General features: G+C 49.0%; 1 protein-coding gene across 4 annotated transcripts in view; it reads left to right on the plus strand.

The window, feature by feature from the left end:
• Positions 1-26188, plus strand: part of CSMD2 (CUB and Sushi multiple domains 2) — a 689612-nt gene that overhangs the window by 331339 nt on the left and 332085 nt on the right. For all 4 annotated transcript variants that reach the window (XM_027537925.1, XM_027537922.1, XM_027537923.1 and 1 more), the window contains exon 6: positions 13295-13407. In XM_027537925.1, coding sequence (XP_027393726.1) covers positions 13295-13407 — 113 coding nt within the window. The remainder of the gene's footprint in view (positions 1-13294; positions 13408-26188) is intronic.

Genomic DNA, 26188 nt, shown 5'->3' on the forward strand with positions numbered 1-26188 from the left:
GTTTATGAGTGTTGCCTTGAATCGCCGCAGTCGCACTGTAAAATGCACCCTGGGGAAAGAGAGGCTCAGAGAGGGAAAGCAACCTCCTCTAGGTCACAGAGCCCATGGATGTGGTGGCAGGATCAGAATCTAGCTCATCTGACTCTAGGATAGCTTCCTTGCTGACCTTCGAATCGCAATCCCCAGGACAGTTTAGCCCACCTATTCTCCAGCCACCTGGGAGACTCAGTCCCTCAGCTATGGCTTCAGAGCTGCTAAACCATCAGGCAGGGCTGGCTAGCTGCCTCGTGGAGGAGGAGAAGGAGCGTTGAGGATGCTCAGACTCAGAATGGCAGTCGAGTGGCAGGCAAAGGCTGGCGTGGGAGTCTCCTCGATCAGCCATCTGCAAACATTGCCTCTGGATGAGAAGTATTATCCAAATGTAATCCCCAGAGGCCTCTAGAAGGCAGGCATTGCCACCCTCCCTGGAATGAGGGCAGGTCCCTTCTCCGAGTCCTGTCTGCAGTGACAGGCAGAAGCTGGGCAAGGCTGAGGAGGCAGAGCTGATGGAGGCCAGGCCGGGGCTGCCGGAGGTGGGGAGGGGAGGTGACCGCCAAGTGTACTGGTGACATGGGGCCATGGAGTGGCCCTGCACCGTGCTGTCACCAGAGTAGATGCAGCATCCTTATTCCCCAGGGAGATGAGGCCAGGCTGTGCTGGGGTCTGCTTAATCCCTGCGTTCTCTGGAGTGTCGGGTTCAAGGCACTGACTCTACCTAAGCAAGGGAGTAAAATAGTTGACATTTGCAAGATACCTACTGTGTGTCAGTAGTCCTGGACACATGATATGCAAGAGCACAGGTATCCCATTGCACAGATGGAGAAACTGAGGCTCAGAGAACTGCGAGCACATGCCTACATTTCACAGCTACTTAACCATTGAGCCCAGATTCAAATACAGGGAGAGACAGAGACCAGAACCAGGAAGGAGAGAGGGTCTAGGTAGCATGTGAGCACGCCTCGGTCACCAGGCTCCTGAAGCCGGTGCCCTGTTCCTGGGCCATGCCTGGTGGGAGCTGACTTTAGCATCTTCGGGTATGGGGCCATCGGGTCCCCAGGCTGGATCTCAGGTCTATCTGCAGCAACAGAGACTTGAGCTGGGGGCAGGGAGTGGTCACCTGGGGGCCAGGCAGCTGACCAGGGCCCAGACTTCTCTTAGATTGTGTCCCAGTCAGACCAGAGCACATGCGGATGGAGGTGTGCAGACGTACGAGGCTTAGGACATCTTATAAGAGTGATGCAATGAGGTGGGAGAGGCAGCAACAGAGGTGGGAGAGATGATGCTGGAACACGCTTTTCCCGTCTCCACCAGGAGAGCCAAGCCTGTGGGGCCTTCTGTAATCAACATGTGTGTAGAGTCCCATCAGCTGATCGGTCCAGTGTGGGTCACATGGCCACCCCCAATCCATCCAGCTATGGCCCAAGGCCAAGAGGCTGCCCCTTCCAGGAGCTGTGGGTCGAGGGAGGGAGACTGATCGTCAAAGCTTCTACTCAGAAAAGAGTAGAGCTGCCTGATTTAGAGCTGGAGACAGAAACAGAGAGAGTTGAGCATCCTCTGAGAAGTTGTGGGGGATCCACCACAAGCCCTCATGCCCAGATCTCGGTACCCAGCACAAGTTCCCATCTCCAGATCCAACCCCATTCTGTTCACGTTAGCCTAAAGGGCACAGCCTCTCCCCAGAGGCAGGGGAACCCTCACCAGGAAGCCATGCCCAATGGGCAGCTGAGCTAGGGATAGAAGGAACTGACACCCCAAGCCAGTCCCCGAACCTTCTCAGTGTGCTCCTCGCTCATCTCACAGCCCATCGTGATGACACTCTCATCCCCGCAGCAAACACAGCCAGGGGTCCTGTCCCCCAGCCCTCGGCGGCTCAGCCACACACCCTCCAGGGAGCGGTGCGTCTGGAGGAAGTGCATTTCCCTGCTATAGTTTGTGTGGGTCCCTGGAGCTCACAACCCTGGTAATTTGCCGAGTTTACTGATTTGCTTCTGGGAAAGAGAGCACATTTGCCCACGTCGATTACCAAACTCCACTGTTGCTGCACTGGGGCCATGTCACCATGAGAAAAGCTTCCCCAAAAGGTAACAGCAGCTGCCAAGAGCCTGGCGAGCACAGAGAGGTCTGAGGGACTGAACAGGGGGCTGCACATCTCCATGGGAGACCAAGATGAAACCTGCATGCGCCCCGAGCCACTCTTCAATGTCCCCAGGCTTCCCTGCTCGTCTGCCTTTTCCTCTGCTTTCCCCACCTGTGCCCGCTGCTTCCTCCAGCAGGACTTCATTCATTCTTAAAGTCATTGAGTCAAGCGTTCCTTTTTCCTGTGAGCAGCATTTCCTGAGCCCTTCCCGTGTGTCAGGCACTCACGAAGTACTGAGAGAAGAACTAAATGAGAAGGAAATAGTTCCTGTCTTCAGGGAGCTCACAGCTTTGTGGGGAAGCAGATTCTTGTGTGATGTGTGATGAGACAAGTGCTCTGATGGAGAAAGTGCAAGGATTCTTTGCAAGAGAAAATGAGATACTCAGGAGAAGCCCACCAGTCTTCCTGGAGCCAGTGGCTATAAGATGACCCGGGATGTTTCAAAAGGAAGTAGCTAGAAAAAGGGTAGGGAGAGTTTGGCCAGGAAGTGAGTTCTTGATCTTTAGAAACACTAAGAACAGACCTTGACTGACCCTGTGTCCAGAATGCTGGAGCTGGGATTTGTGCCTTGCCAGGCAGCAGGCCTGGGAGGCCTCTGAAGTTCTCCAAGTTCTGAGGCTAGCTGTTTCCAGGGAATTCCCTGGCCGTCCACTGGTTAGGGCTCCACGCTTCCACTTCAGGAGGCCCAGGATCCACCCCTGGTCAGGGAAGATCCCACCTGCCTCTCCATGTGGCCAAAAACAAACACAAAAGACTAGCTGACCCCATTCTCTTGATCACAAAGGGGACAGCACTCAGAAAGATGCTCCAGGGGCTAAGATTCCACACTCCCAATGCAGGGGGTCTGGCCAGGGAACTAGAGCATCTAAGAGTCTGCATGCCACAGCTAAGACCCGGTGCAGCCGAGTACATAAATAAAACAAACAAATGTTTTTTTAAAAAAAGAAAAGATACCGCAATGTGGAAAGCAAGAGACTGCCGTTTGCCTGATCGCTCATTCATTCAATCATTCACAAAACTTGTGCCATAAAAGTGCCTGTACCCTCTCCCTCCAAGCAGCTCCTGGAGTTGCTGGCACTCTCAGGCTTGATAGACCTTCCTGCTCGAGGCCCCACGGCGCTCTCAGCACCCGCTGCCTGTGGGCCGTCTCCCACCCCCACCTCCAACGCCTGTGCACCCGCCGCTCCCACCAGCTGAGCCTGGGATTTTCTGAGAATCGGATAGGTTCGTTGCCAGCTTTCTTGGTGCCAGTCATACTTGTTATTTTAATTATGTGACTTAAATTAAACATCACATAAACTGATGAAATATGAGTGTGAAAGGAAGTAGAGTTGCGCCTCTAGAAACTAAATTGAATGCTTTGGCATAGTTCCATGAAGGAGATGCTCTGAAAAGAACTGCTTCCTAAATATTAGGTGTGAATGAGGGAGAGAACAGCATGCCGCTGAACTGATTCCATCAGGGTGGGGACCAGGCCTGTCTTGCCCGCTGCTGCATTCCCAGTGCTTAGCACAATGCCTGGCACATCGCAGATGCCCTATAAATATGTGTAGACTGGATGAGCGGTGGCAAAATTGAAACCAGTGAGCGATGCCTTATGGGTGGGGTTTATATAAGATAGACAATGCAGAGAAGAAACCTATGGTCAAAGGAAAGACCTTGCTCTGGCGTGGCATGGACTCACCAAAAAAAAAAAAAAAAAAGTACCTTCAAGTATATTTATATTGTAATGAAATGTTTAAGCCATGAATGTATGCTTTTATTATTCCCCACTTCCCAGGTGGCACTAGTGGTAAAGAATCCAACTGCCAGTGCAGGAGACACAGGAGACGTGGGTTTGATCCTTGGGTCGGGAAGATCCCCTGGAGGAGGGCATGACAACCCACTCCAGTGTTCTTGCCTGGAGAATCCCATGGACAGAGGAGCCTGATGGGCTGCAGTCCACAGGGTCGCAGAGAATTGGACATGACTGAAGTGACTTAGCATGCACTTAGAAATTATTTTTTACAAACCAACTGCATCATTTGCAAGGCTTCAACAGTCAATGTCCATAAACTCTGTAAAGGGCAAGATAAATATTTTTAGCATTGTGGGTTCTAGTTGCTGTCACAACAACTCAGCACTGCCTTTGTAACATGAAAGCAGACAATATGTAAATGAATGAGCGCACTTGTGACCCAGTGAAACTCTACTGACAAAAGAGACCGCTCAGTGTAGCTTATCAACCCGGTTCTCGGGGACCGATTTGCTCTGTATGCTAGGCACTCTGCTGCGCTGCTAAACACATGGAGACAGAAAATTCTGCTCTGGTGCTTGTGGAGCTCGCCTTTGAGTAAGCGAGGTGGTCATCGAGTCAGAAGATGATTACTATTTGCTGTGCTCAGAACAACAGTGGGGCATGTCCCAGGTGCAGAGGGAAATGCGCAGGGCACTGCTGCTCCCATGGGGGCAGGGAGAGGGGGAGGAGAGCAAAGGAGGCATTTGGTTAGGTTTATGAGATCAGTGATATTTTCCCAGGTAGTCAGATGGGGCAGCAGGGAACAGCATTCTAGGCAGAGGGAACAGCATATGCAAAGACATGGAGACTGGAAAGTGTCTGGAGCTCCAAGTTGGTGTCACAAAAGGGAGAAGGAAGACATAAAAAAGATTAGGCTCCTGGAGCCAGGCTTCCCTGGTGGCTCAAACAGTAAAGAATCTGCCCACAAGGCAGAAGACGCAGGTTTGATCCCTAGGTTAGGAAGGCCCCCTGGAGAAGGCATGGCAACCCACTTCAGTACTCTTGCCTGGAGAATTCTATGGACAGAGGAGCCTAGCAGGTCCATGGAATTGCAAAGAGTCGGACACAACTGAGCGACTGACCGTTGTCCTGGAGCCGGTGGACCTTGGCTTTCCCGTGAGGCAGTGACTTGAGCAGATGCCCTCACAGAGTATGGAAGATGGATGGAGGCAGAGGACCCGTCAGAAGGCTGTCTCTGTAGTGAGGGTGAGGAATGATGCAGTCACAAGGGGGAGAAGACGTGGCCACAGTTGGCCACGGGAGCGAAGGTGTGGAAGGAGTTGGGATGGTGCCAGGGTGTGGTGGCTGGGAGAGTGGTGTGGACCACCGGAAGAGGAAACCCTGAGGAGCAGGAGTGATGGGGGAGGGGAAGCTTTGATTTGTTCAGAGCACAGTAAATGACCCCCAAACATATAGTTAGGGAGGCAGGAGTTGAACCTTCATAGGGGTAGCTCGGGCATCTCAGAACTGCCTGGGCACCCGCGGTGGGACAGGCGCTGCTGGGACCCGGAGCCTGGGGAAGCCAAGCAGCCTCTGTCCAAAGATAAGTATAGAAGCTGGGGGACTCCAGCAGCCAAAAGGACTTGTACTCACCCCAGGCATTCACCCAGTTCCTGGAAAATTAGTAACTTCGTGGATTTGTCTTGGGAAAAGGTTTTTTTTCTCAGTACAGCAAGAGTCCTAGGCTTTTGCCTAAAGGAAAACCAATATGGAAATCATTTGTGATGAGACTGGATGTCAGGGCTGAGTCAATAAAGGCCTGCTTCAAGGGTGAGAGGGAGCTCGGGCCGGGGAGTGGGAAGCAGCCTCCAACAAGGGCCTTGGTGCCCTTTGCTGCTGCCAGGACGTTCCCACAAGGGTTTCCCTGGTTGCATCATGGTGTTCTCACCATCCCCCAGGGAGGGGAGCAGACAGCAAGTGGGAAGGGTAGAGGGCTTGGGAGTGCGGTGGCGAGCACATCCCATATGTCACATTCTCCCTGCTCAGCCTGAGCAATAGAAGGGTGGTTTATGCAGGGCCTGGAAAGATTCTTCAAGCCTGAATCAGATCCAGGCTGTACACATAGCTTGGGTAAGAGATAAAGCCCACAGAAGGTGCGCTGGGAGCACAGAAGCCAGAGACTATTGACCGAGGAACAGAGGCTGCACGGAGAAGGAGATGGTGAAGCCAAACCTTGTAGATAACTGGCTTTGCAGGAACTTCTGTATCTAGGGAGCCGCGGTGGAAGAGGTGCCCTCCGGCAAGCACGGAGCCTTGTGCACAGTACGTGCTTGTGAGTGAATGAATGAGTGAATGTTCCCCTGAAGCTGTCCATGTTCAGGGATGCTGAGATTTAAACCAAGACCTCCTCATCTTCCTCCCTCTCAGTTTAAAATTAGGCAGCAATTCCTTGCAGATTACTGTTGTCATCTTGTGGGGCGTGTCTCTCAGCACCCCACATGCGGACTGTATGAGAAGCTTCTTAAGAAATGCTTTCCAGGCAGTTTGCTCTGAGCTCTATTACCAGAAGCACAACTTAGAGCTTTCTGCTGAGGAACTCAAAGCCACTTTTTCCATAATCAACTACATGCATTAGAGGGAGTGATTTTTTTTTTAATTCTCCCCAAGCCAGATTCCATTAATGAAGCCCCATTTAACGGAAGTCAATTTACCAAAAAGAAAAAAAGAGTTGAGCATAATTGCTTCAATACATTTTATGTTGTACTATGGTAGCAATTTACTGGGTGAACTTGGAATTCCCCAAGCCCCCCATAGTGAAGTTAATGTGGACAGAAAGATTTGAAGGGGGGAATCTCTCTTTGTGTGTTCTCTCCTTTAATTATGATTCTAACAGGGAGCAAAATTAAAGAGGATCCTGGGGGGACGAGGGAGGGAAAGTAAAGGAACAGAATGGAATTCAGCTTCAACAGTTCCACTGCCTTCCCTGAGTACAGAGGCTCTATCTGAGATGAGTTTGAATCCCACTTCTGCTGCTTACTAGCTGTGTGAACTTGTGCAAGTTTCTTAACGTCTCTGTGCAGCCAGGTGGTGCAACGGGAAGGGGCATAGACAGCAGCAGGTGCAAAGGCTTGGGTACGTGCATGTATACTCAGTTGTGTCCAACTCTTTGCCATGCCATGGACTATAGCCCATCAGGCTCCTCTGTCCCGAATCTCCAGGCAAGAATACTTGAATGGGTTACCATTTCCTTCTCCAGAGGATCCTCCTGGCCCAGGGATCAAGCCCACATCTCCTGCATTGGCAGGTGGGTTCTTTACCACTGTGCCGCCTGTACAAAGGCAGAGAGGCACAAAAAAAGCAGTGCATATAAGGTCTTCTGTTTGAGTGCACAGTGATGTGTGTGTGTGTCTATGTGTGTGTGTGTGTGTCTATGTGTGTGTGTGTGTCTATGTGTGTGTGTGTCCGTGTGTGTGTGTCTATGTGTGTGTGTGTGTCTATGTGTGTGTGTGTGTCTATGTGTGTGTGTCTGTGTGTGTGTCCATGTGTGTGTGTGTCTATGTGTGTGTCTATGTGTGTGTGTGTGTGTGTGTGTGTGTGTGTGTGTGTGTCTACATCTGTCTGTGTGATGTACTCAGAGAAGGAAGGCAGGCCAAGAAGACTTCACTGGGAAGGTGACATTTGATACAAGACTTTGAGGAAGTGAGAGGGTGAACCAGATGGCAGTCTGGGAGAAGAGCCAGTCAGCAGGCAGAGAAACTACAACGGGCAAAGGCCCTGAGGCAGGAGTGGGTGTGGCCAGTTTTGAGCAGCCTGGAGACCCTTGTGGCTAGAGCATAAACAATAAGGAAAAGAGGAGACACACTGGCTTTTATAAGGAATAAGGAACAAGGAAAGGAGAGCTGAAGACACGCTGGCTTTTTTAAGACTTGGAGACTCTGGTGAAGCCTTTGGCTGTAAGAATTAAAGCCACTGAAGATTTGATTTTAATTAACTCTGACAGCGAAAGTGTGAGTCGCTCAGTCATGTACAACCCTTTGTGACCCCATGGACTGTAGCCCACAAGGATCCTCTGTCCATGGAATTCTCCAGGCAAGAATACTGGAGTGGGTAGCCATTTCTTTCTCCAGGGGATCTTCCTGACCCAGGGAAAGAACCCACGTCTTTTATACCTCCTGCATTGGCAGGCAGCTTCTTTACCATCTGAGCCACCAGGGAAGCCCTAATTAACTCTATTAATGCATAATTTAATACATGCATAGGGAAGCCTGGCATGCTGCAATCCATGGGTTTGTGACAGGTTGGACACAAGTTGGTTATCGAAGAACAAAAAATGTGTAATTTATATTAAAAATTCTTGTCCAGTCGCTCAGTCATGTCTGACTCTTTACAACCCCATGGACTGCAGCACACCAAGCTACCCCTGTCCAGCACCATCTCCTGGAGGTTGCTCAAACCCATGTCCATTGAGTCAATGATGCCATCCAACCATCTCATCCTCTGTTGTCCCCTTCCTCTCCTGCCTTCAATCTTTCCCAGTATCAGGGTCTTTTCTAATGAGTTGGCTCTTCTCATCAGGTGGTCAAATATTGGAGTTTCAGCTTCAGCATCAGTCCTTCCAATGAATATTCAGGGTTGATTTCCTTTAGGATTGACTGGTTTGATCTCCTTGCAGTCCAAGGGACTCTCAAGAGTCTTCTCCAACACCACAGTTCAAAAACATCAATTCTTTGACGCTCAGCCTTCTTTATGGTCCAACTCTCACATCCATACATGACTACTCTAAAAACCATAACTTTGACTATATGAACCTTTCTTGGCATGGTAACATCTCTACTTTTCAATATGCTGTCTTCCAAGGAGCAAGCATCTTTTAATTTCAGGGCTGCAGTCACCATCTGCAGTAATTTTGGAGCCCAAGAAAATAAAGTCTGACACTATTTCCATTGTTTCCCCATCTATTTGCCATGAAGTGATGGGACTGGATGCCATGATCTTCATTTTTTGAATGTTGAGTTTTAAGTCAGCTTTTTCACTGTCCACTTTCACCTTCATCAAGAGGCTCTTTAGTTTCTCTTCGCTTTCTGCCATGATGGTGGTGTCATCTGCATATCTGGAGTTATTGATATTTCTCCCAGCAATCTTGATTCCAGCTTGTGCTTCATCCTCCAACCTGGCATTTCTCATGATGTACTCTGCATATAAGTTAAATAAGCAGGGTGACAATATTCAGCCTTGACATACTCCTTTGCCAATTTGGAACCAATCCATTGTTCCATGTCCAGTTCTAACTGCTACTTCTTGACCTGCAGACAGGTTTCACAGGAGGCAATTAAAAAATGACCCATCTTAAATGTACAGTTCTGGGGGCTTTGACAAATTTGTGCATGCCGTATATCCACCACCTTATTATTATAAGATAAGACCATGTCTTATTATATAAGACAAGACCATCTTATATATAAGACCATTTCCAGCACCCCAGAACGTTCCCTGTATTCCTTCCAACTCAGGCACGCACTGATGTGCTTTCTCTCACTGTTGATTCGTCTTTTCCAAAGTTTCATAGAAACAGATCACACAGTATATACTCTTCTATCATTCAGCATAATGCTTTTGAGCATCTTTCATATTGTAAGTGTTAGTAGTTGTTTTTTATTAGAGTTTTGAGTAAGGCATGACATCATCGCAATGGCAAAGTTTAATGTGATAATTCCAGCATTTAAGTCCCTAATTCTCTGATGGATACCAAGAAAACTCTCAAATGTGCATGTATGTCCTAGGAGACAGAAGCAGAAACAGAGTAAAGATGCACAGGGCCCCGAGTTGAAGCCTTGGGAATGAACAGGTATAAGATTGCTGGGAGCAGGTGAAGGTGTGGGAGAGGGTGATGTCCCTTCAGGCTCCTCCTGTCTGTACAGTTGGGGGTTAAAGTTGATCCCAGGGCTGGAGAAGAGTCGCTGACTTCCTAAATTCCAGTTACAACCCAGATCATTACTCTCATCCTGCTCTTGGGACCCCAGCACTCTCCCCTCATTCCATTTTGCAATAAACAGCCTTTGGTTCTGAATTATTCAGGTAAATTCTCCCTATTTCTACTTCCTTATGTAAATAGCCTCCAAGCTTTGTCATTGAGATAGAATTGAATTTGGCCTGGGGAAGAAAAACCCACAATACTTTTTGTGGCTCCTTAGAAAACTTGAATGACTCTGCCTGTAATAAACTATTTTAAATGGGATCTGGTAAAATATACAGTAATTGGTTTCTGTTATAGCTCTTACTATAGCAGTATGGATGGTATTCCTGGAGTTTGGTGTGTGTCAGCATTTTCATTATAGTAAAAACTCAGTTTTTCAGGGTGAGAGGCTCCTTGGTTAGTTCCTTTGTCTAATACGCATTTATGGAGACCCATTATGCTGGAGCTCTCTCCCTTTCACGCCTCCAGACCACCTCCCCTCCCTTTTCTGCCCTGTTTCATGCTTAGGAAGACTTACTTGTCAGACTACACCAGTATTCTTCCTTGCCCTCTGGCTTCCAATGGGCTAGATCAACAGAAGCATCAGCAGTAGATGGGAGGAGGGGAGGCAGGAGAGTGAATTCCGGGTATTCATTCCTTGCTCCGTCCTGGTGGGAATCTGTGCAAACTGGCTGTAGTCCCAGCTGACCAAAGATCTGGGTCCTTTCTAAGCTTCAGGGCTCACCATTTCTGTCCAGGTCTGTGAGGGGTTAGCCATACTCTTGTTACCAGCCTCAGAATCCTGCCCCATCCCCGATGGTGAAGAGCACATTCATTCACCCAGAATTATCTCAGATGACTGAGCCACCTGTTTTCTGCGGGAATCCTGACACACCTGCTCGTGTCAGGCATTTTGTTAGGTGCTCAGGACAAAGATGAAGAACAAAGATGATGGAGAATAAACAGCAGCTGCCACTTACCGAGAGCTTTCTATTTGCTAGAGACGGTGCTAGTCTTTTTTGTGTATTATCTCATTCAGTCCTCGCAACCCTTTCAGGGAGGGATTATTATCCTCATTTTACAGATAAAGTCACAGAGAATGTAAGTAATTTTCATAAGATAATACAGCCGATCCCTCCAGAGCCCCAGCTCCCCGCCCCTCTGCTCTACCCACCCACCCACCTATCTTCACTGCCCTCTTGGAGGCATCTTCCTAGGGAGACACACACCTGGATAAATGAATTAAAATCTGAGCAACTTGCTGTGGCATCACAGAGGAGGGAAAAGGGAATTATGTTTATTGAGTTAATACGTGCCTGATACTGGGCTAGGTCCTATACGCGGAAGTCCCCTCACTTATTCCCATGGACTCTCCAGGCTGGTGTTATCATTCCATCTTCAGAAAGATGGAGTAACTGATCACACTGATTGGAAGTGGTGAAGCCTGGATCTGAACCCAAATCTGTGTGGTTTCAGAACCCAGGAGAGTAGGAGAGCCCTTCCTGGGTGGGGACGTGATATTTGCAGGTGCCCCAAAGAGTCGGATACAACTGAGCGACTTCACTTTGACTTTTCACTTTCATGAATTGGAGAAGGAAATGGCAACCCACTCCAGTATTCTTGCCTAGAGAATTCCAGGGATGGGGGAGCCTGGTGGGCTGCCATCTATGGGGTCGCACAGAGTCGGACACGACTGAAGCGACTTAGCAGCAGCAGCAGCAAAATCATCTTGGGTGACACGGTGGGTGTAGGGGAGAGGGTTACTCGTGGGTATATTCCAGGCAGAAAAGGCAAATGCATGGGAATTCCCTGCTGGTCCAGTGGTTAAGAATCCACCTTCCAGTGCAGGGGACGTGGGTTCCTCCTTGGTCAGGGAACTAAGGTCCCACATGCCTCGGGGCAACTCTAAACCCACACATGCCACAAGGAAAGTTCCCTTATGACTCAATGAAGGTCTTGCATGCTGCAGCTGAGACTCAACACAGCCAAATAAATAATAATAATGAAAGAGCAAAGACATGGGAAAGGAGAAAGCTTGGAATGCTTAGGTGTGATCAGGGTGTCCGGGCAGGGCAGGATGGATGGTACCAAAGGGGACGCGTCAGGAGGTTTGGTCCCTGATTCAGACACAGAGAGGAGGAGCAGGAAGATACTGGTTCTTGGCTGCTGGAGGCTGTGGGGTCCAGGAGAGAAGAGGGTGCTCCCAGGGTGCAGGGTGGCGGGGGGGATGAGCAGAAAGAGGAGGGGCATTGGGGGCTTAGCCTGAGTGTGGCGAGGGGAGAGGACCCTCCCGTGGTGAGCAGAGGCCCTTTCAAGAAGGAGACAGGATAGGAAGTTTGGAAGGCCAGTCTTGTGTGGACACTGGGGAGCCACAGAGGTTCTTGAGCTCTGAGCAACTCTAGGAGGAAAGATCTGATTGATGTAAAAGCTGGCCCAGGATGCAGCTGGGCAGAAGGCTAGGGCAGTGACTGGCGGCAGGGGGGCATATGCTGGTGTTGACCCACTGAGCCAGACTGGCTAGAACTCGGAGGAGGCTAAGTTAAGGGAGGAGAGGCAGCCTAGAAGCAGGAAGGGTAGTGAGGGGTAGGGGCCAGCCCTCTTGTGGAGGCAGCAGGGATGGAGCGGGAGGCAGAGGAGACCCAGGGCTTAGTGAGTGACCCCGAAATGGGCCCTCACACCTGGGAAGGGCGTGCTGCACACAGTGGCTGCCTGAGCCCTTTCTCCTGACTTCTCTGAGGCCCCGAGGGGCTTGCTTGGGGTGGCTGAACCTCTGCCCCTGAGTGCGGGGGGAATGGTGGGGGCAGGGGCTGAACCTCTGTTAGAGAGCTGGGGCTGGTCCTCTGTCCGGGGCTGGATCTTTGTGGGGCATCTGGAGCTCTGCTGGAGGTAGGTGTGTGGGCATCTGCTGGGCAGAGGGGCAGTGGGCCTCTGCTTGCAGGGCTGGGTCTCTCTCCAGGGTGGCCAGACCTCACTGGGAGAAAGAGTCCTCTGCTCCTGCCCTGAAGCATGGCCCCCTCCTCTCAGCATCTCCCTGGTGGCTCAGGTGGTAAAGAATCTGCCTGCAATGCAGGAGATCGGATTTGATCCCTGGCTTGGGAAAATCCCCTGAAGAAGGGAATGGTTACCTGCTCCAGTATTCTTGCCTGGGAAATCCCAAGGACAGAGGGGCCTGGTGGGCTACAGTCCATGGGGTCTCAAAGAGTCAGACATGACTAAGCAACAAAGCAGATGTGCTCAGCCTCTCAGCAGTGGAAAGAACCCCAGGAGGAGCCAGCTCAAGACACCCAGGTCCCAGGCTCCTTGCTGGAGGGCGGCTGGGGCAGCGTGGCCCTCCCTTCTGCTGGGGCAGAGGCCCCAGCACACGTGGGCAGTGGAGAGACTCCCGGGTGCCCAGTCTCAACCAGCTGTGGTCCCTCACATCCCCCTCCCCTACTTCCTGTCCCCACAGGTTCACTGGAGCCAGCCTCCCAGCCCCCGTCATCAGCAGCAAGAACTGGCTACGGCTGCACTTCACATCGGATGGCAACCACCGCCAGCGTGGCTTCAGCGCCCAGTACCAAGGTAGGTAGGGCCGGGCGGCAGAGATGTCCTCAGACTGGGTGTACTTGCCACTGTTGTCCTGCTCTTATTTGCAGACCCAGAGGTCTGCGTTTCAGCATCTCTGCATCTGCCACTGTGGTCTGTTGCCCAAGGGAGGACATTTCTTGAATTGTGTAGAATTGTGTGCCCTGAGCTGCCCCTCTTCAGACCAGTGGAATCTTAATAGTATATACCAGGGGCCTCCTGAGAGCCGGGCACTGTGCTTGGCGCTTCAGCATCGTCTCACTTAATCTTTGTCATTACCCTGTGAAGCAAAGACTGTCACCATCTCCATTTGATGGACAAGGGAGCTGAGGCTCAGAGAAATTAAGCCAGTTTCCCAAGGCTATCTGAGCGTCTGCCCCTCAAATCCAGAGCCCACCCTCCTACTGGCAGAGTTTAGCTAGAGTAAAGTAGGAGAGCTGCCCATGTCTGACCTCTCATTCATTTCGTGTGGAACACAAATGTTTGACAAACGACAGGTGAGACTTTAGGGAGCTCTCCAGCTTAGATGCGCAAATCTGGGAAGAGCTCTCTGGGGGCAAGACATCAGACCCAAAATGGCAGGTGGAAACTGCAGGTGAGCAGATTTCTGCTCCATCCATGATGAATTTCCTAACTCCAAGAGGAGAGCTGCCCATGAAAAGAAGTGCATTAATCCTAAGGTGGGGAGTCCTCCACACCTGGAGGAGATCCCAAAGTCCGGTGGATGGTAGGTGTAGATGACAACCTTCCTTTTCAACCTTGAGTTTGTCCCAAGTACAGAGAATTTATCCATGGAGACAAACAGTAAGGATTGGTTTCAAACTTGCTCATTAACCCATTGCTCTCACCAGTTATGGGCTTCCCAGACTCGAGTTTGATCCCTGGATCGGGAAGATCCCCTGGAGGAGGGCATGGCAACCCACTCCAGTATTCTTGCCTGGATAATCTCAAGGACAGAGAAACCTGGAAGGCTACAGTCCACAGGGTCGCAAAGAGTGGGATACTACTAAAACAGCTTAGCATGCATGCACACTGGTGGCTCAGTGGTAAGGAATCCGCCTGCCAGTGTAGGAGTCGCAGGTTCTATCCCTGGGTAGGGAAGATCCCCCGAAGGGGGAAATGGCAAGCCACTCCAGTATTCTTGCCTGGGAAATCCCATGGACAGAGGAGCCTGGTGGGCTACAGTCCAAGGGGTCCCAAGAGAGTCGGACACAACGTACTGACTAAACAACAAAAATGACCAATTACAAATGGAAGTTGGTTCTGATAGATTCAGGGTGAATTTGTATTGCCCACCTATTAAGCAGAGGCCCTGTGAGAGGCCCTGGGGAATAAAGAGTGGGCTGTATTGGGAATGAGAGAGTACGTGTATCAATCAGCGTGCATAGGACACAGGCCTGACGGAAGAGGGTGCTGTGATGAAGGCCACACCACCGTTAGGAGAGGGCCCCAACTCCTGGGGAGGAGCAGGGCAGCCTGTCTTTCCATGCCCACCTCGGAGGCTCTGAGGCTTCGGCCTGAACACTGAGCACCCTGCCCCCCCCCCCCCCAGACGTGGCACCGGCAGGACGGGGGCCCCCAGGGCCAGGCTTTCCGGCTGGGAACTGGGATAAAAGCAGCATTGGGAGCAGAAACATGAGCTCTAGAAACTGAATCTTTTATGCACAGCTTCATCCTTAGCCTTGGGTAGCAGGACTCCCTTGAAATTATTTTTAAAAAATGAACAGGAAACCAACTTTGACAAGCTTCACAAACCCTGGCTCCGAGGACTTTCTTCAAGACATTTTTTTTTTCTGCACCTGAGGTTGGGCCTTTGTGGGAGTGAAGCACCTCTTTGGCTCTTCCTGGCATGTTTTCCAAAACAGAGAAGCAGAAATGAACGTCATTGTTTCATCTGATTAAAGAGGTTACAGGTGTTTCTTATATAAGTCAAGTTTCTGAGGGCCCATGTGCTGTGGTCATAGATTAGGGTTTGCTGCCAGACAACAGGCAACGAGAACACCAATCAGGAAGTCTCGAGAAGGTCAGGATCACACATCCATTGCGCGCCTGCCATGCACCAGGCCTGCACCAGGCCCTGTATGAGGTTTAATCCTCCCCTCAGCACAGTCGTGGATATGTTTTTTAATTCCCGTATCTCAAAAGGAAGCTGAGGCTCAGAGAGCTTGTGTACATCACCAAACACACACAGATTACACAGACTATGAATTGTTGTTGTTCAGTCGCTCAGTCGTGTCTGACTTTCTGTGACCCCATGGCCCGCAGCATGCCAGGCTTCCCTGTCCTTCACCAACTCCTGGAGCCTACTCAAACTCATGGCCATTGAGTCAATGATGCCATCCAACCATCTCATCCTCTGTCATCCCCTTCTCTTCCTGCCCTCAGTCTTCCCCAGCATCAGGGTCTTTTGCAATGAGTCAGCCCTTCACATCAGGTGGCCAAAGTATTGGAGCTTCAGCTTCAGCATCAGTCCTTCCAATGAATATTCAGGGTTGACTTCCTTTAGGGTTGACTGGCTTGATCTCCTTGCTGTTTAAGGGACTCTCAAGAGTCTTCTCCAGCACCACAGTTCAAAAGCATCAGTTCTTGGGCACTCAGCCTTCATGATGGTCCAACTCCCTCATCCATACATGACTATTGAAAAAACCATAGCTTTGACTATGCAGACCTTTGTCGGCAAAGTGATGTCTCTGTTTTTTAGCATATCAGTGATGAAGCTCAAATTCATTCACAGGCCTATGTGAGGTTTTCTGCAAAATCACAAGGCCTTCTCCTTTGGGGCTATGGTTGCCTCACTTTTCTTATTTGACTGGTAGCTTTTAAACTTTGTTTTGTTAATCTCATCCCACCATTAAAAAAATACATTTTTTCCATTACAACCTGGACACACATATATGTCTGTAGACCTAAAAGGAAAATGTCACCAAGTGCTATTTACCCTTAGTAAGTATGATGCACCCTGAAAATTTCTTTTCCAATTTTTAGTATTAGTTGCAACTTTTAAATCGATTTCACAAGTCTGTAGCAAGGAACAACCCACAATCTGAAAAATGGTGTTAGTTACAAACTTCTCAAAAGTAGGCTCTTTCTTGTCCTCTCTCTGTCCTCCCTTATACTCCCACAGCACAGCCCAGAACAGGATTTGCACGCTGGTGTGCACCAGTGTACCAGTGTTTCAAGGACTTGGCATTCATAGATATTAGTTCATTCAGTTTTAACAGCAGCTGTGTGAAGCAGGTACTATTAGCCCATCTTACAGATGAGTACTGAGAGCTGCAGAGAGGGTCCCGTGGTGGCTCTAGGTCTCAGCCACAGAGTGTTGGTGCCCAGGTCTGAACGCCAGCCAAGCTCATCTGGATCTGGCATGTGAATAGACTGTGGTGTGTACCACTTGTGTTAATACATGGTTCTCCCCTGGGAGCTTTCTCTAGTGTTTTCCAGACTGTGAGTACATAGTGCAAGGGTCCACAGCAATCATTTGGAGACTTAACTGACAACTTTATAAAGCAGGGTTTCTCAGCCTCTGCACTGTGGACGCTGTAGCCGGCATAATTCCCTCCGGTAGGGGCTGCCTCAGGCACTGCAGGCAGTATAGCATCCCTGGCCTCTACCCACAAGATGCTAGATGCCAGCAGCACCCACACGTGTGCGTATATACACAAACGCGCACACACACACACACACACACACACACACACACACACAGTTATGACAACCATAAAGTCTCTAGACTCTGCCAAGTGTCCCCCGAGCACAAAATCACCCCCAGTTGAGAACCACTGCTCTAAAGGGACAAAAACTTTGGAACCACTAAAGAACATTCTAAGTTTTGCTGCTTGTAAATTCAGTCCCAGAGAATAGCAGAGGTAGGTTTCGGTCAGGGGTCTAGGAGGAGACAGGAGCATACTTCCTGCGTGGCTGTACCTGAAGAAGGTTTAGTGACGGGTCCAACTACAAAGAGGAGGGTGAGATTAAAGGAACCCAGAGCAATGATGAGGTCCCAGGGAATAAGCAGCTGAGAGGCCTTTACCACACTAGGGGAAGGGCCAGGGAAGGGGGAGCAGGAGCTGGAGCCATTGAAGAGGGGCTGCCTGGCAGAACTGAGGAGGCTGACCCCTGCCAACCTCTAGGGCAGGAGGGGTGCTGGGAATCTATAACCATGCAGGAGGGGACCCCAGGAATCACTAACCAGATCTTGCCCTTCTCTCCAGCACATCTGCTGTGCTTCCCATCTGCCAACCCAACAGGAAACCAGGAACAAGGGAACAGAGGGCCTGCCCTGTTCTGCTGTGTGCCCTAGGAGGTGGGCCAGTTGGACTGGCAGGCTTCCTTGTTCTCCAGCTGTCCACAGAGGTCCAGCTCCGGGTCACAGGACAGGGCAGAGGAGAATGCGCCTAGGGAGTCATTCACACGTGACCAGCTTCACCCGTGCTCCACTTTATGGCCTTGGAATCTCAAGGGAGGGAGGGCACTTCAGAGCCAGTAATTCCCAACTCCTGTTATCAGTGGAGGTTTTGTCCCAGAGAAACAAACAAGAAAATTAAAATAAATAAATGTAACTGAAGAATTGATGCTTTTGAACTGTGGTGTTGGAGAAGACTCTTGAGAGTCCCTTGGACTGCAAGGAGGTCCAACCAGTCCATTCTAAAGGAGATCAGTCCTGGGTGTTCATTGGAAGGACTAATGCTAAAGCTGAAACTCCAGTACTTTGGCTACCTCATGCGAAGAGTTACTCATTGGAAAAGACTCTGATGCTGGGAGGGATTGGGGGCAGGAGGAGAAGGGGATGACAGAGGATGAGATGGCTGGATGGCGTCACCGACTCAATGGACATGAGTTTGTGTGAACTCTGGGAGTTGGTGATGGACAGGGAGGCCTGGTGTGCTGCAGTTTGGGGTCGCAAAGAGTCGGACATGACTGAGCAGCTGAATAGAACCTACAACACAGCGCATTTCCTTCTTGTCTCAGTCCCATTAGAATTTAGGGCTGTTCATGGCCACAAACAATTCTGACCAAAACCATGTGGTAGCAGAGGGTCTGAGTTCTAGGCTGGTGCTGCCTGGAGCTGACTGTCGGAAGGTGGGCAGTTGTATTTCATTTTTGAGAAATGTGTCCCTTTTGATATTACCCAAAAGACCCACATGACCAGACCAGTCTCTGCTGTCAAACAGAGCAGGTTAAAGAGAGGAGCAGACACGAGTCTGTCACTTCTGTGCCGTAAGAGAAGAGCTATAATCGAGGCCTGATGAAAGGTTCTGGGAGTGGATGAAGGAGCAATTCATGTTGTTGGAGACACTTAAGGAAAGCCAGACTTCAGGGTGAGTCTCAAAAAGAGGCCAGACAGACAATGGGAAGAAGCCTTCCAGGTAGAGTTCAAACAAGACAACGCGAAAGTGCTAAGTCTACGGAACCACAGATACCTGTGTGTGTCTATAGCACAGGTCAGCGAACTACAGCCTGCAGGCCAGGCTCAGCTCTCTGCTTGTTTTCATGTGGTCTTCAAGGGAAAAGTGGGTTTTACACTTCTTTTTATTTTAATTTTTTTTTTTTTGAATCTGGCCATACCACATGGCACATAGGATCCTAGTTCCCTGACCCAGCGATCAAACCCACACTCCCTGTTTTGGAAGCATGGAGCATGTATTGGAAGCATGTATTGGAACCACTGGACCACCAGGGGAGTGCTCACATTTTTAAATAGTTGAAGAAAAAAATAAAGAGTTGAAGAACATTTCATAACACATGAAAATTATATGAAATTCAAATTTTAGCATCCATAAATGAAAGGTTATTGGAACTCAGCTACGCTCATTAATAGACAAATTTTCTATGACTGCTTGAGCCCTGCTGGAGTCGGGCAGTTTGCAACTGAGATGAGGCATTTTACAGAAAACATTTGCTGACCCAGAGTGAAGTCTGCAGTCACGAGCTGCGATGGGCAGCTAGAGTTATGAGGCTGGAAAGTGAGGTAGGCAGTCACATCATGTCATTAAAAGCTGCCGTAAAGCTGGGCTTCACCCCAGAGTGGAGCTTGTGCTGTGCTCAGCGTTCGGTTGTGTACAACTCTGTGCGAACCCATGGACTGTAGCCCGCCAGGCTCCTCCATCCATGGGATTTTCCAGACAAGAATACTGGAGTGGGTTGCTGTTTCCTTCTCCAGGGTATCTTCCAGGCCCAGGGATCAAACCCACTTCTCTTGAATTTCCTACATTGGCAGGCGGATTCTTTACCTCTATGGGGGGAAGCCCCCCATAGTGGTGAGAGGTTGATCAGAAGTTTTAACAAGAGCAGAGACATGATCACATTTTCATTTCCTAAAAATCTTTGTTCTAGAATGAAAATAATGGGAGACAGATACGCGTTTTTGGAGGATGAGAAGTTGACAAGGACTTACCTGGTGGTCCAGTGGTGAAGACTGCGCTCCCAATGCAGGGGGAACAAGTTCAAACCCTGAAAGGGGAACTAAGATCCTGCGTGCCTCATGGCATGGCCAAAAAAAATTTTTTTTTAATGATGACAGTGAAGATCCAGAGTTTAGGCAAAAACAGTAGGAGATGGAGAAAGGGACATAGACCAGAAGAGATCCTTCTGTGATCAACCACCCTGGGCTCAGTACGTGTCAGGTTTGGGAGTGAGAGGGGATGGGGGAAGGGGGTCAGAGATGAATCTTAGGTTTTTAGCTTGAATAAGTGAGTAAAATAAATGACAGTATTAACCAAGACAGTCCCTGGCAGAGGCAGATGGGGGTGGAGTTTGCTTGGGATGCATTGATTCTGAGGTAGTGTGGGATGCCAGGGTTTGGGAGATGATCTGATAGACAGTTGTCTCTTCTGTCAATCTGTAGCTCAGAGAAGGGTCTTGGCTAGAGAAAAAGATATAAAAGCTTCCAGGCAAAGTAGAGGCTGAGGTCACCAATCCCATCTTAAGGCATGAATCCTCCCATGCATGTAACAGAAGAGAAGTGGGTCAAAAGAATGGGCTTTCCAAGTGGGTTCCTTGGATACCATGGGGTTAGCAGCTGTTTTGCAAAGGGCTGAGCAGGTGGAATTTCCACCCCAACTTCACCTAGAGCAGTCCCTCTTTGATCCATTTGTAGCAGGCATGTACCTAAGCAGGTTAGAATAAGTTCCTCTACCTAAAGCCCAAGAGTTGAGGTTCTATAAAATTCCTTCCTGTTCTGGAAGAGCACTGAGATTGTGTCTTCAAACCCTCTGTCTCCAGGTGAAGAATATTTCCAGTCCTTCTCATTGTTTCCTTGGTTGTTCTGTTTTTGGTTTTCTTTTTTTAAGTCTACAAGGAATGACAGTGAGAAGAGCCTTTCTTAAATGCCCCCAGTGGCCACTGATCACAAGGGGTGAGGGGCTACCCTGGAGGAAAGGTGACCCCCTTCACTGTTGTGTTCCTCATCTGAAGAGGGAGCAGTCACTTTAACCCCACAAGGCGACTAGAAGTTAAAGGAGCTCCTGGTGAAAAGTCTGACACTTGGCAGGCACTCTTAAAATGGGAACTTGAAGCTTCCTACCCTATCCATCACCTTGACCCCTGTTCTATGGGAAACGCTCGAGCAATGAGAGCGAGCTGGCGGCTCTGGCTCCTTTCACACGTGTCCCCCTTGCTGCTGCTCTGACCTGATGATAATCCTCAAGTGACTGTCCCTCCCTGCATCCAGACCTTAGCCTGGCCCTGCTGCCCCTCCCACTGCCTCTCTCAAGTCCACCCTAGTGACTTCGAGATTGGAAGATTTTCTGCTCTCTAGAAGGCCCGTGCTGAGTCTCAGTTGTCTGCCCAAGAAACATTTCCATTTGAGAACAATTGGCATTTACTGAGATGCTGGAGGCTTTTTATGGTAACAAGCTGAAGCTTCTGATTTTCACATGAACACATTGAGTTTTTGCCTGTGACTGATCCACAGTCCCAGGCCAGTGCCTCAGGCACCCCGTGGTCCAAGCTCCAACTTATTTGCTCTATTCTTTTCGGCCCTCTGAACTGCTGCCGGACCCTTAGCGGCCTCATTTCCAAGTTTAGGCCTCTGGGGTTCTCAGCATGAATCTCAGGATCCCAGGGGCTGAGTACTCACAAGGCCAAGCTCCTGAGTTCAATCAATAGTGAGCCTAAACTGAAAAGTGAGTGTGAACACATGTGCGACACCCCCTCACCTTACCAGGCTTCAAGTGTCACCACTTCCTTTTTCCAGAAATGAATTCAAAGCACAAATTCTGCTAACAGTGGGTCATTCATCCGCTCAGTCATCAAACTCTTTGGAAACCTTCTGTGTGCCTGGCTCTGTGTCTGCCGCAGGATGCAGACATAGGAGCCCATGCGGCAAATTGCTAGAACCAGATCTGATGGGGCCATGTAATGAGGGTTTCAGCAGAGGTCCAAGTGAAGCCTGGAGAGGCCACTGACTTCTCCCTGAGACACAGAGACAGAGAGAAGGTAACCTCTGAGCGAGATGGAGCCAAGAAGGGAAGAGGAGAACGGATGTTCCAGGGAGAAACGACAGCATCACAAAGGCGACTAAAAGCGATAACCCATGGCCATAGTGATTCCCTTAAACATCCGTCTTCTGGTCATCTCCTCCAGCTGACTTCTGGGAAGTTACTCATGAAGATGGCTGCACAGCCCATTATTAATAGCGAAGCATTTATCTATTCTTTTTCAAGTTCTTTTCCCATTTATCTTATTATAGAGTATTGAGCAGGGTTCCCTGTGCTACAAAATAGGGTTAGGGTTAGGGTTAGACACGTGTGTGTGTAACAGTCACTGTGCTGTACACCTGAAACTAACATAACATTGTTAATTATCCTCCAATATAAAATAAAAATTTTTTAAAAATAACAAAGCACTCCCCTAGGAATTAGAACATGCCCCCTCTTACACTGCCAGCCATAAACCATGGGCCACCCCTGATGCCATCCCCCTTCTACTATGCCAGAGTCCTTCTCTACTTTAGGAGTTCCAGCAGCATGGTGAGTTTTGCGTGTTAACCAAGAAACTGAACCGGCAGCTCCCAACAGAGCACTACTTACAATCTAAGTTGGGTTGATGATTCCTTTCCCACCATATTTTAAAAATCACCCAGCTTGGGAGGGAATCTGCAAAAATTTCTCAACTAGCCATTATCCTTCAGCACCTGCATTCTTAGCAGTGAGGGATCTTTTATGATTTCGATACCAGTTTTTTGCTCTTCATTTAGCCGGAGCAGTGAATCCAAGCCTGGAATACACTGAAGCAAAGCACGCAGGTGATGCCTTTGTCAACAGCAGCTCTTGCAGCATCAGAGCATCTGGGACTATTTTCATCCTCTTCCACGTCACTCGTTCCAGCAATCTTCAGCAGAGTTACTCCATCTGAAGTTTTGCCAGATGTTCACTTCGTTTTTCTTTTTCCTGGTCACTAATAGTAACATTCTAAATGCTCAGTGACTCTTTAAATGTGTTTCTCACTTTGAATATTGCTACCCTTTCCTTGCAAGAATGTGGCATCACCTTTGGTCACAATAACCTCTCCACCGTTTCCTAGGTCATGAAGCAAAACATCTTAAAGACTGAGGGTTCAGCTCACTTTTCCAAATACTGCACCATCAGTAGCAGCAGCTTTGTTGGGTTCATTCCATGACACCAAAGCTTGGAGCTTCGGTTCAGTTCAATTCAGTCGCTCAGTCAAGTCCAACTCTTTGTGACCCCATGGACTGCAGCATGCCAGGCTACCCTGCTGCTGCTGCTGCTAAGTCGCTTCAGTCGTGTCCAATTCCGTGCGACCCTATAGATGGCAGCCCACCAGGCTTACTGGTCCCTGGGATTCTCCAGGAAAGAACACTGGAGTGGGTTGCCATTTCCTCCTCCAGTACATGCAAGTGAAAAGTGAAAGTGAAGTCGCTCAGTTGTGTCCGACTCTTAGCAACCCCCCTATCCATCACTAACTTCTGGAGCTCGCTTAAACTCATGCCCATTGAGTCAATGATACCATCCAACCATCTCATCCTCTGTTTTCCCCCTGCCTTCAATCTTTCCCAGCATCAGGGTCTTTTCAAATGAGTCAGTTATTCACATCGGGTGGCCAAAGTATTGGAGCTTCTGCTTCAGCATCAGTCCTTCCAATGAATATTTAGGATGAATTCCTTAAGATTGACTGGTTTGATCTCCTTGCTATCCAAGGGACTCACAAGAGTCTTCTTCAACACCACATTTCAAAAGCATCAATTCTTCAGTGCTCAGCTTTCTTTATGGTCCAACTCTCACATCCATATATGGCTACTGGAAAAACCATAGCTTTGACTAGATGGATCTTTCTTTGTTGGCAAAGTAATGTCTTGCTTTTTAATATGCTGTCTAGGTTAGTCATAGCTTTTCTTCCAAGAAGCAAGTGGCTTTTAATTTCACAGCTGCAGTCACCATCTGCAGTGATTTTGGAGCTCAAGAAAATAAAGTCTGTCACTGTTTCCATTGTTTCCTCATCTATTTGCCATGAAGTGATGGGACCGGATGCCATGATCTTCATTACTTAAAAATGGAAATCTGGTACTCCCCTGGTGGTCCAGTGCTAAGACTCTACACTCAATGCTGAGGGCCTGGGTTCGATCCCTAGTCAGGGAACTAGATCCCACATGTACCAAATAAGAGTTCACTTGCATCTTCACCAAATTTTGTATCTTTGGCATTAATCTTGGTGAGATGAAGAGCCAATGTGCCAGACCCTGGCTTGGTCTAGCAAAAGACAGTGAGTACTGAAAGCATTTCTGCAAGGCATTCATTGATGGCCAGCCCAGCATGGAGCTTGGGCTGTTATAACCCCAAAGTCAACTTTCATCCTATTTCAAATGAGTGTACCAAGAGCATTTTCAGTAATTACAACCAAAGACTCACTGGGCATTGGCAGTTTCCAAAGTGAACATGATGGACTGGACATTGGAAACCACCAGTATCCTGGAAGCCCCGTTTCTTAGCTTTTGATGTATTAGTCAAGTCAGGAGATAGGTAATCTTAATTCTTGTGCCTTCAATTCCTAATTCAGCATTCAGTGTTTTCCTGTCCTCTATTGTAAGCATACCCTTTGAACCTCTGTGGTTACATCAGAAATCCTGCTGCTGGTCTCTCTCTCCATTTGTAGAAATTGTGGCAAATGGAGCAGTCTCTGTAGGGTTTATCACGGGTTTGGGCTGCTTCTTTAGCTCAACAGTTACAGTGTCCACACGCAGCATCACACTTTTCCTGATTTCCACCGGATTGGTACCTTTGCTAATCCCAAAGCCTTCCACAGCAGTCAAGCGTGCCAATGCACTCTCACTGGTGGTGCCACCCCAGCTTCTTCATTTGTGTGTTGGCAGCATCCCGATCACATCTGATGCGATGTGATGTGTTTCATATTTATCCTTTAAGTCAGTTGACCTGGCAACAGATACCTTATCTTTTGTTACTTTGAGGCGTCCCCAGCCCTGTTCTGTAATCATTCTTCTTGCCCCTGCTCTTCTTCATAGTAAGGATTTCCCCATCTGCTAGGAGGTCTACACCTTGAAGGATTAGGCCTTAGGCATCTTCACCGAATTTTGTATCTTTGGCATGAATCTCCGTGAGATGAAGAGCCAGTGTGCCAGACCCTGGCTTTGTCTAGCAAAGGACAGTGAGTACTGAAAGCATTTTTGCAGGGCGCTGGTGGCCAGGCAGCGAGGCAGGCCCTCCATGAGAAGGGAGAGGTCGAACACAGCATGCACACCTAAGTTTCCAAAGTGGTGATCAGATTTCCACTTTTTTTTTTTAAATTATGGCCTGTCGGCAGGCCACATTTTTTTTTTTAATATTTGTTTTTTTTATTTATTTGGCTCTGCTGGCTCTTAGTTGCAGCACACAGGAGCTTTAGCTGAAGTGTGGGAACTCTTAGTTGTTGCATGTGGGATCTAGTTCCCCGACTAGGAATCGAACCCAGGTCCCCTGCGTTGAGAGTGCAAAGTCTTAGCCACTGGACCACCAGGGGAGTCTCAGATTTCCATCTTTAAGTAACCTTTTTTAAGATGGGCTAGAGACAGTGACTCAGTGAACAAAAACCAAGCAGAAAAGGATGTATTTAGGGCAGGAGTGGCTTAGAAGATAGAAGGCTACACATTGGAGAGATTTTCTGAGGTTGAATGGGCTGGATTTAGTGTGGATGAAGGGATGGGCCAGCCAGCAGGACAGCCAGGTGCTGGGGAAAGGCGAGTGGTCAGGTGAGTGCAGGGGCTCACTGTTGTGCAGGGAAGTCTGAGTGCACTGGAATGAGGAGCCACATATTCCATGTACTTCTTGGTTCCTAGAGCCATGGTGGCAGATTAGGCCGCCCTCCCCTGTCTCCTTCCCCAGCAGGTCCTTGTCTTCCTCTAGTTCAGCCCAATAACTGATGCTGCAGACTAGAGAGGCATTTGTATTGCCAGATTCTTCGAGCTAAATATGTACCATGTGTCCCGCTAACCTTTACAACAGCGGGAAAAATGTCTAGTAATTAAGCAGAATATAAAGGATGAATGGAGCAGCCTGGCAGTCTCCTGCAGTCATTATCATTCAGAGGAGATGGATGTACCTACTAAGATTTCCATCAACCAGTTAAAGCCAGCACTTTACTCCTGGGAGTCCGGACTCTGTTCACTTACAGTACAAACACAGGTATAAGTGTGAATTATATTTGTATGTGAATGTTTGCAGCCATGCATACACAGGGGCACAGAGATGTTCTCATGGGTACGCTGGTTGTAGACGGATATACATGGATGTGTGGCATGTACATGTGCACTGGGGCTGTGCATTCAAGT

This window comes from Bos indicus x Bos taurus, chromosome 3 (assembly GCF_003369695.1).
Source record: "Bos indicus x Bos taurus breed Angus x Brahman F1 hybrid chromosome 3, Bos_hybrid_MaternalHap_v2.0, whole genome shotgun sequence".
Classification (NCBI taxonomy): domain Eukaryota; kingdom Metazoa; phylum Chordata; class Mammalia; order Artiodactyla; family Bovidae; genus Bos; species Bos indicus x Bos taurus.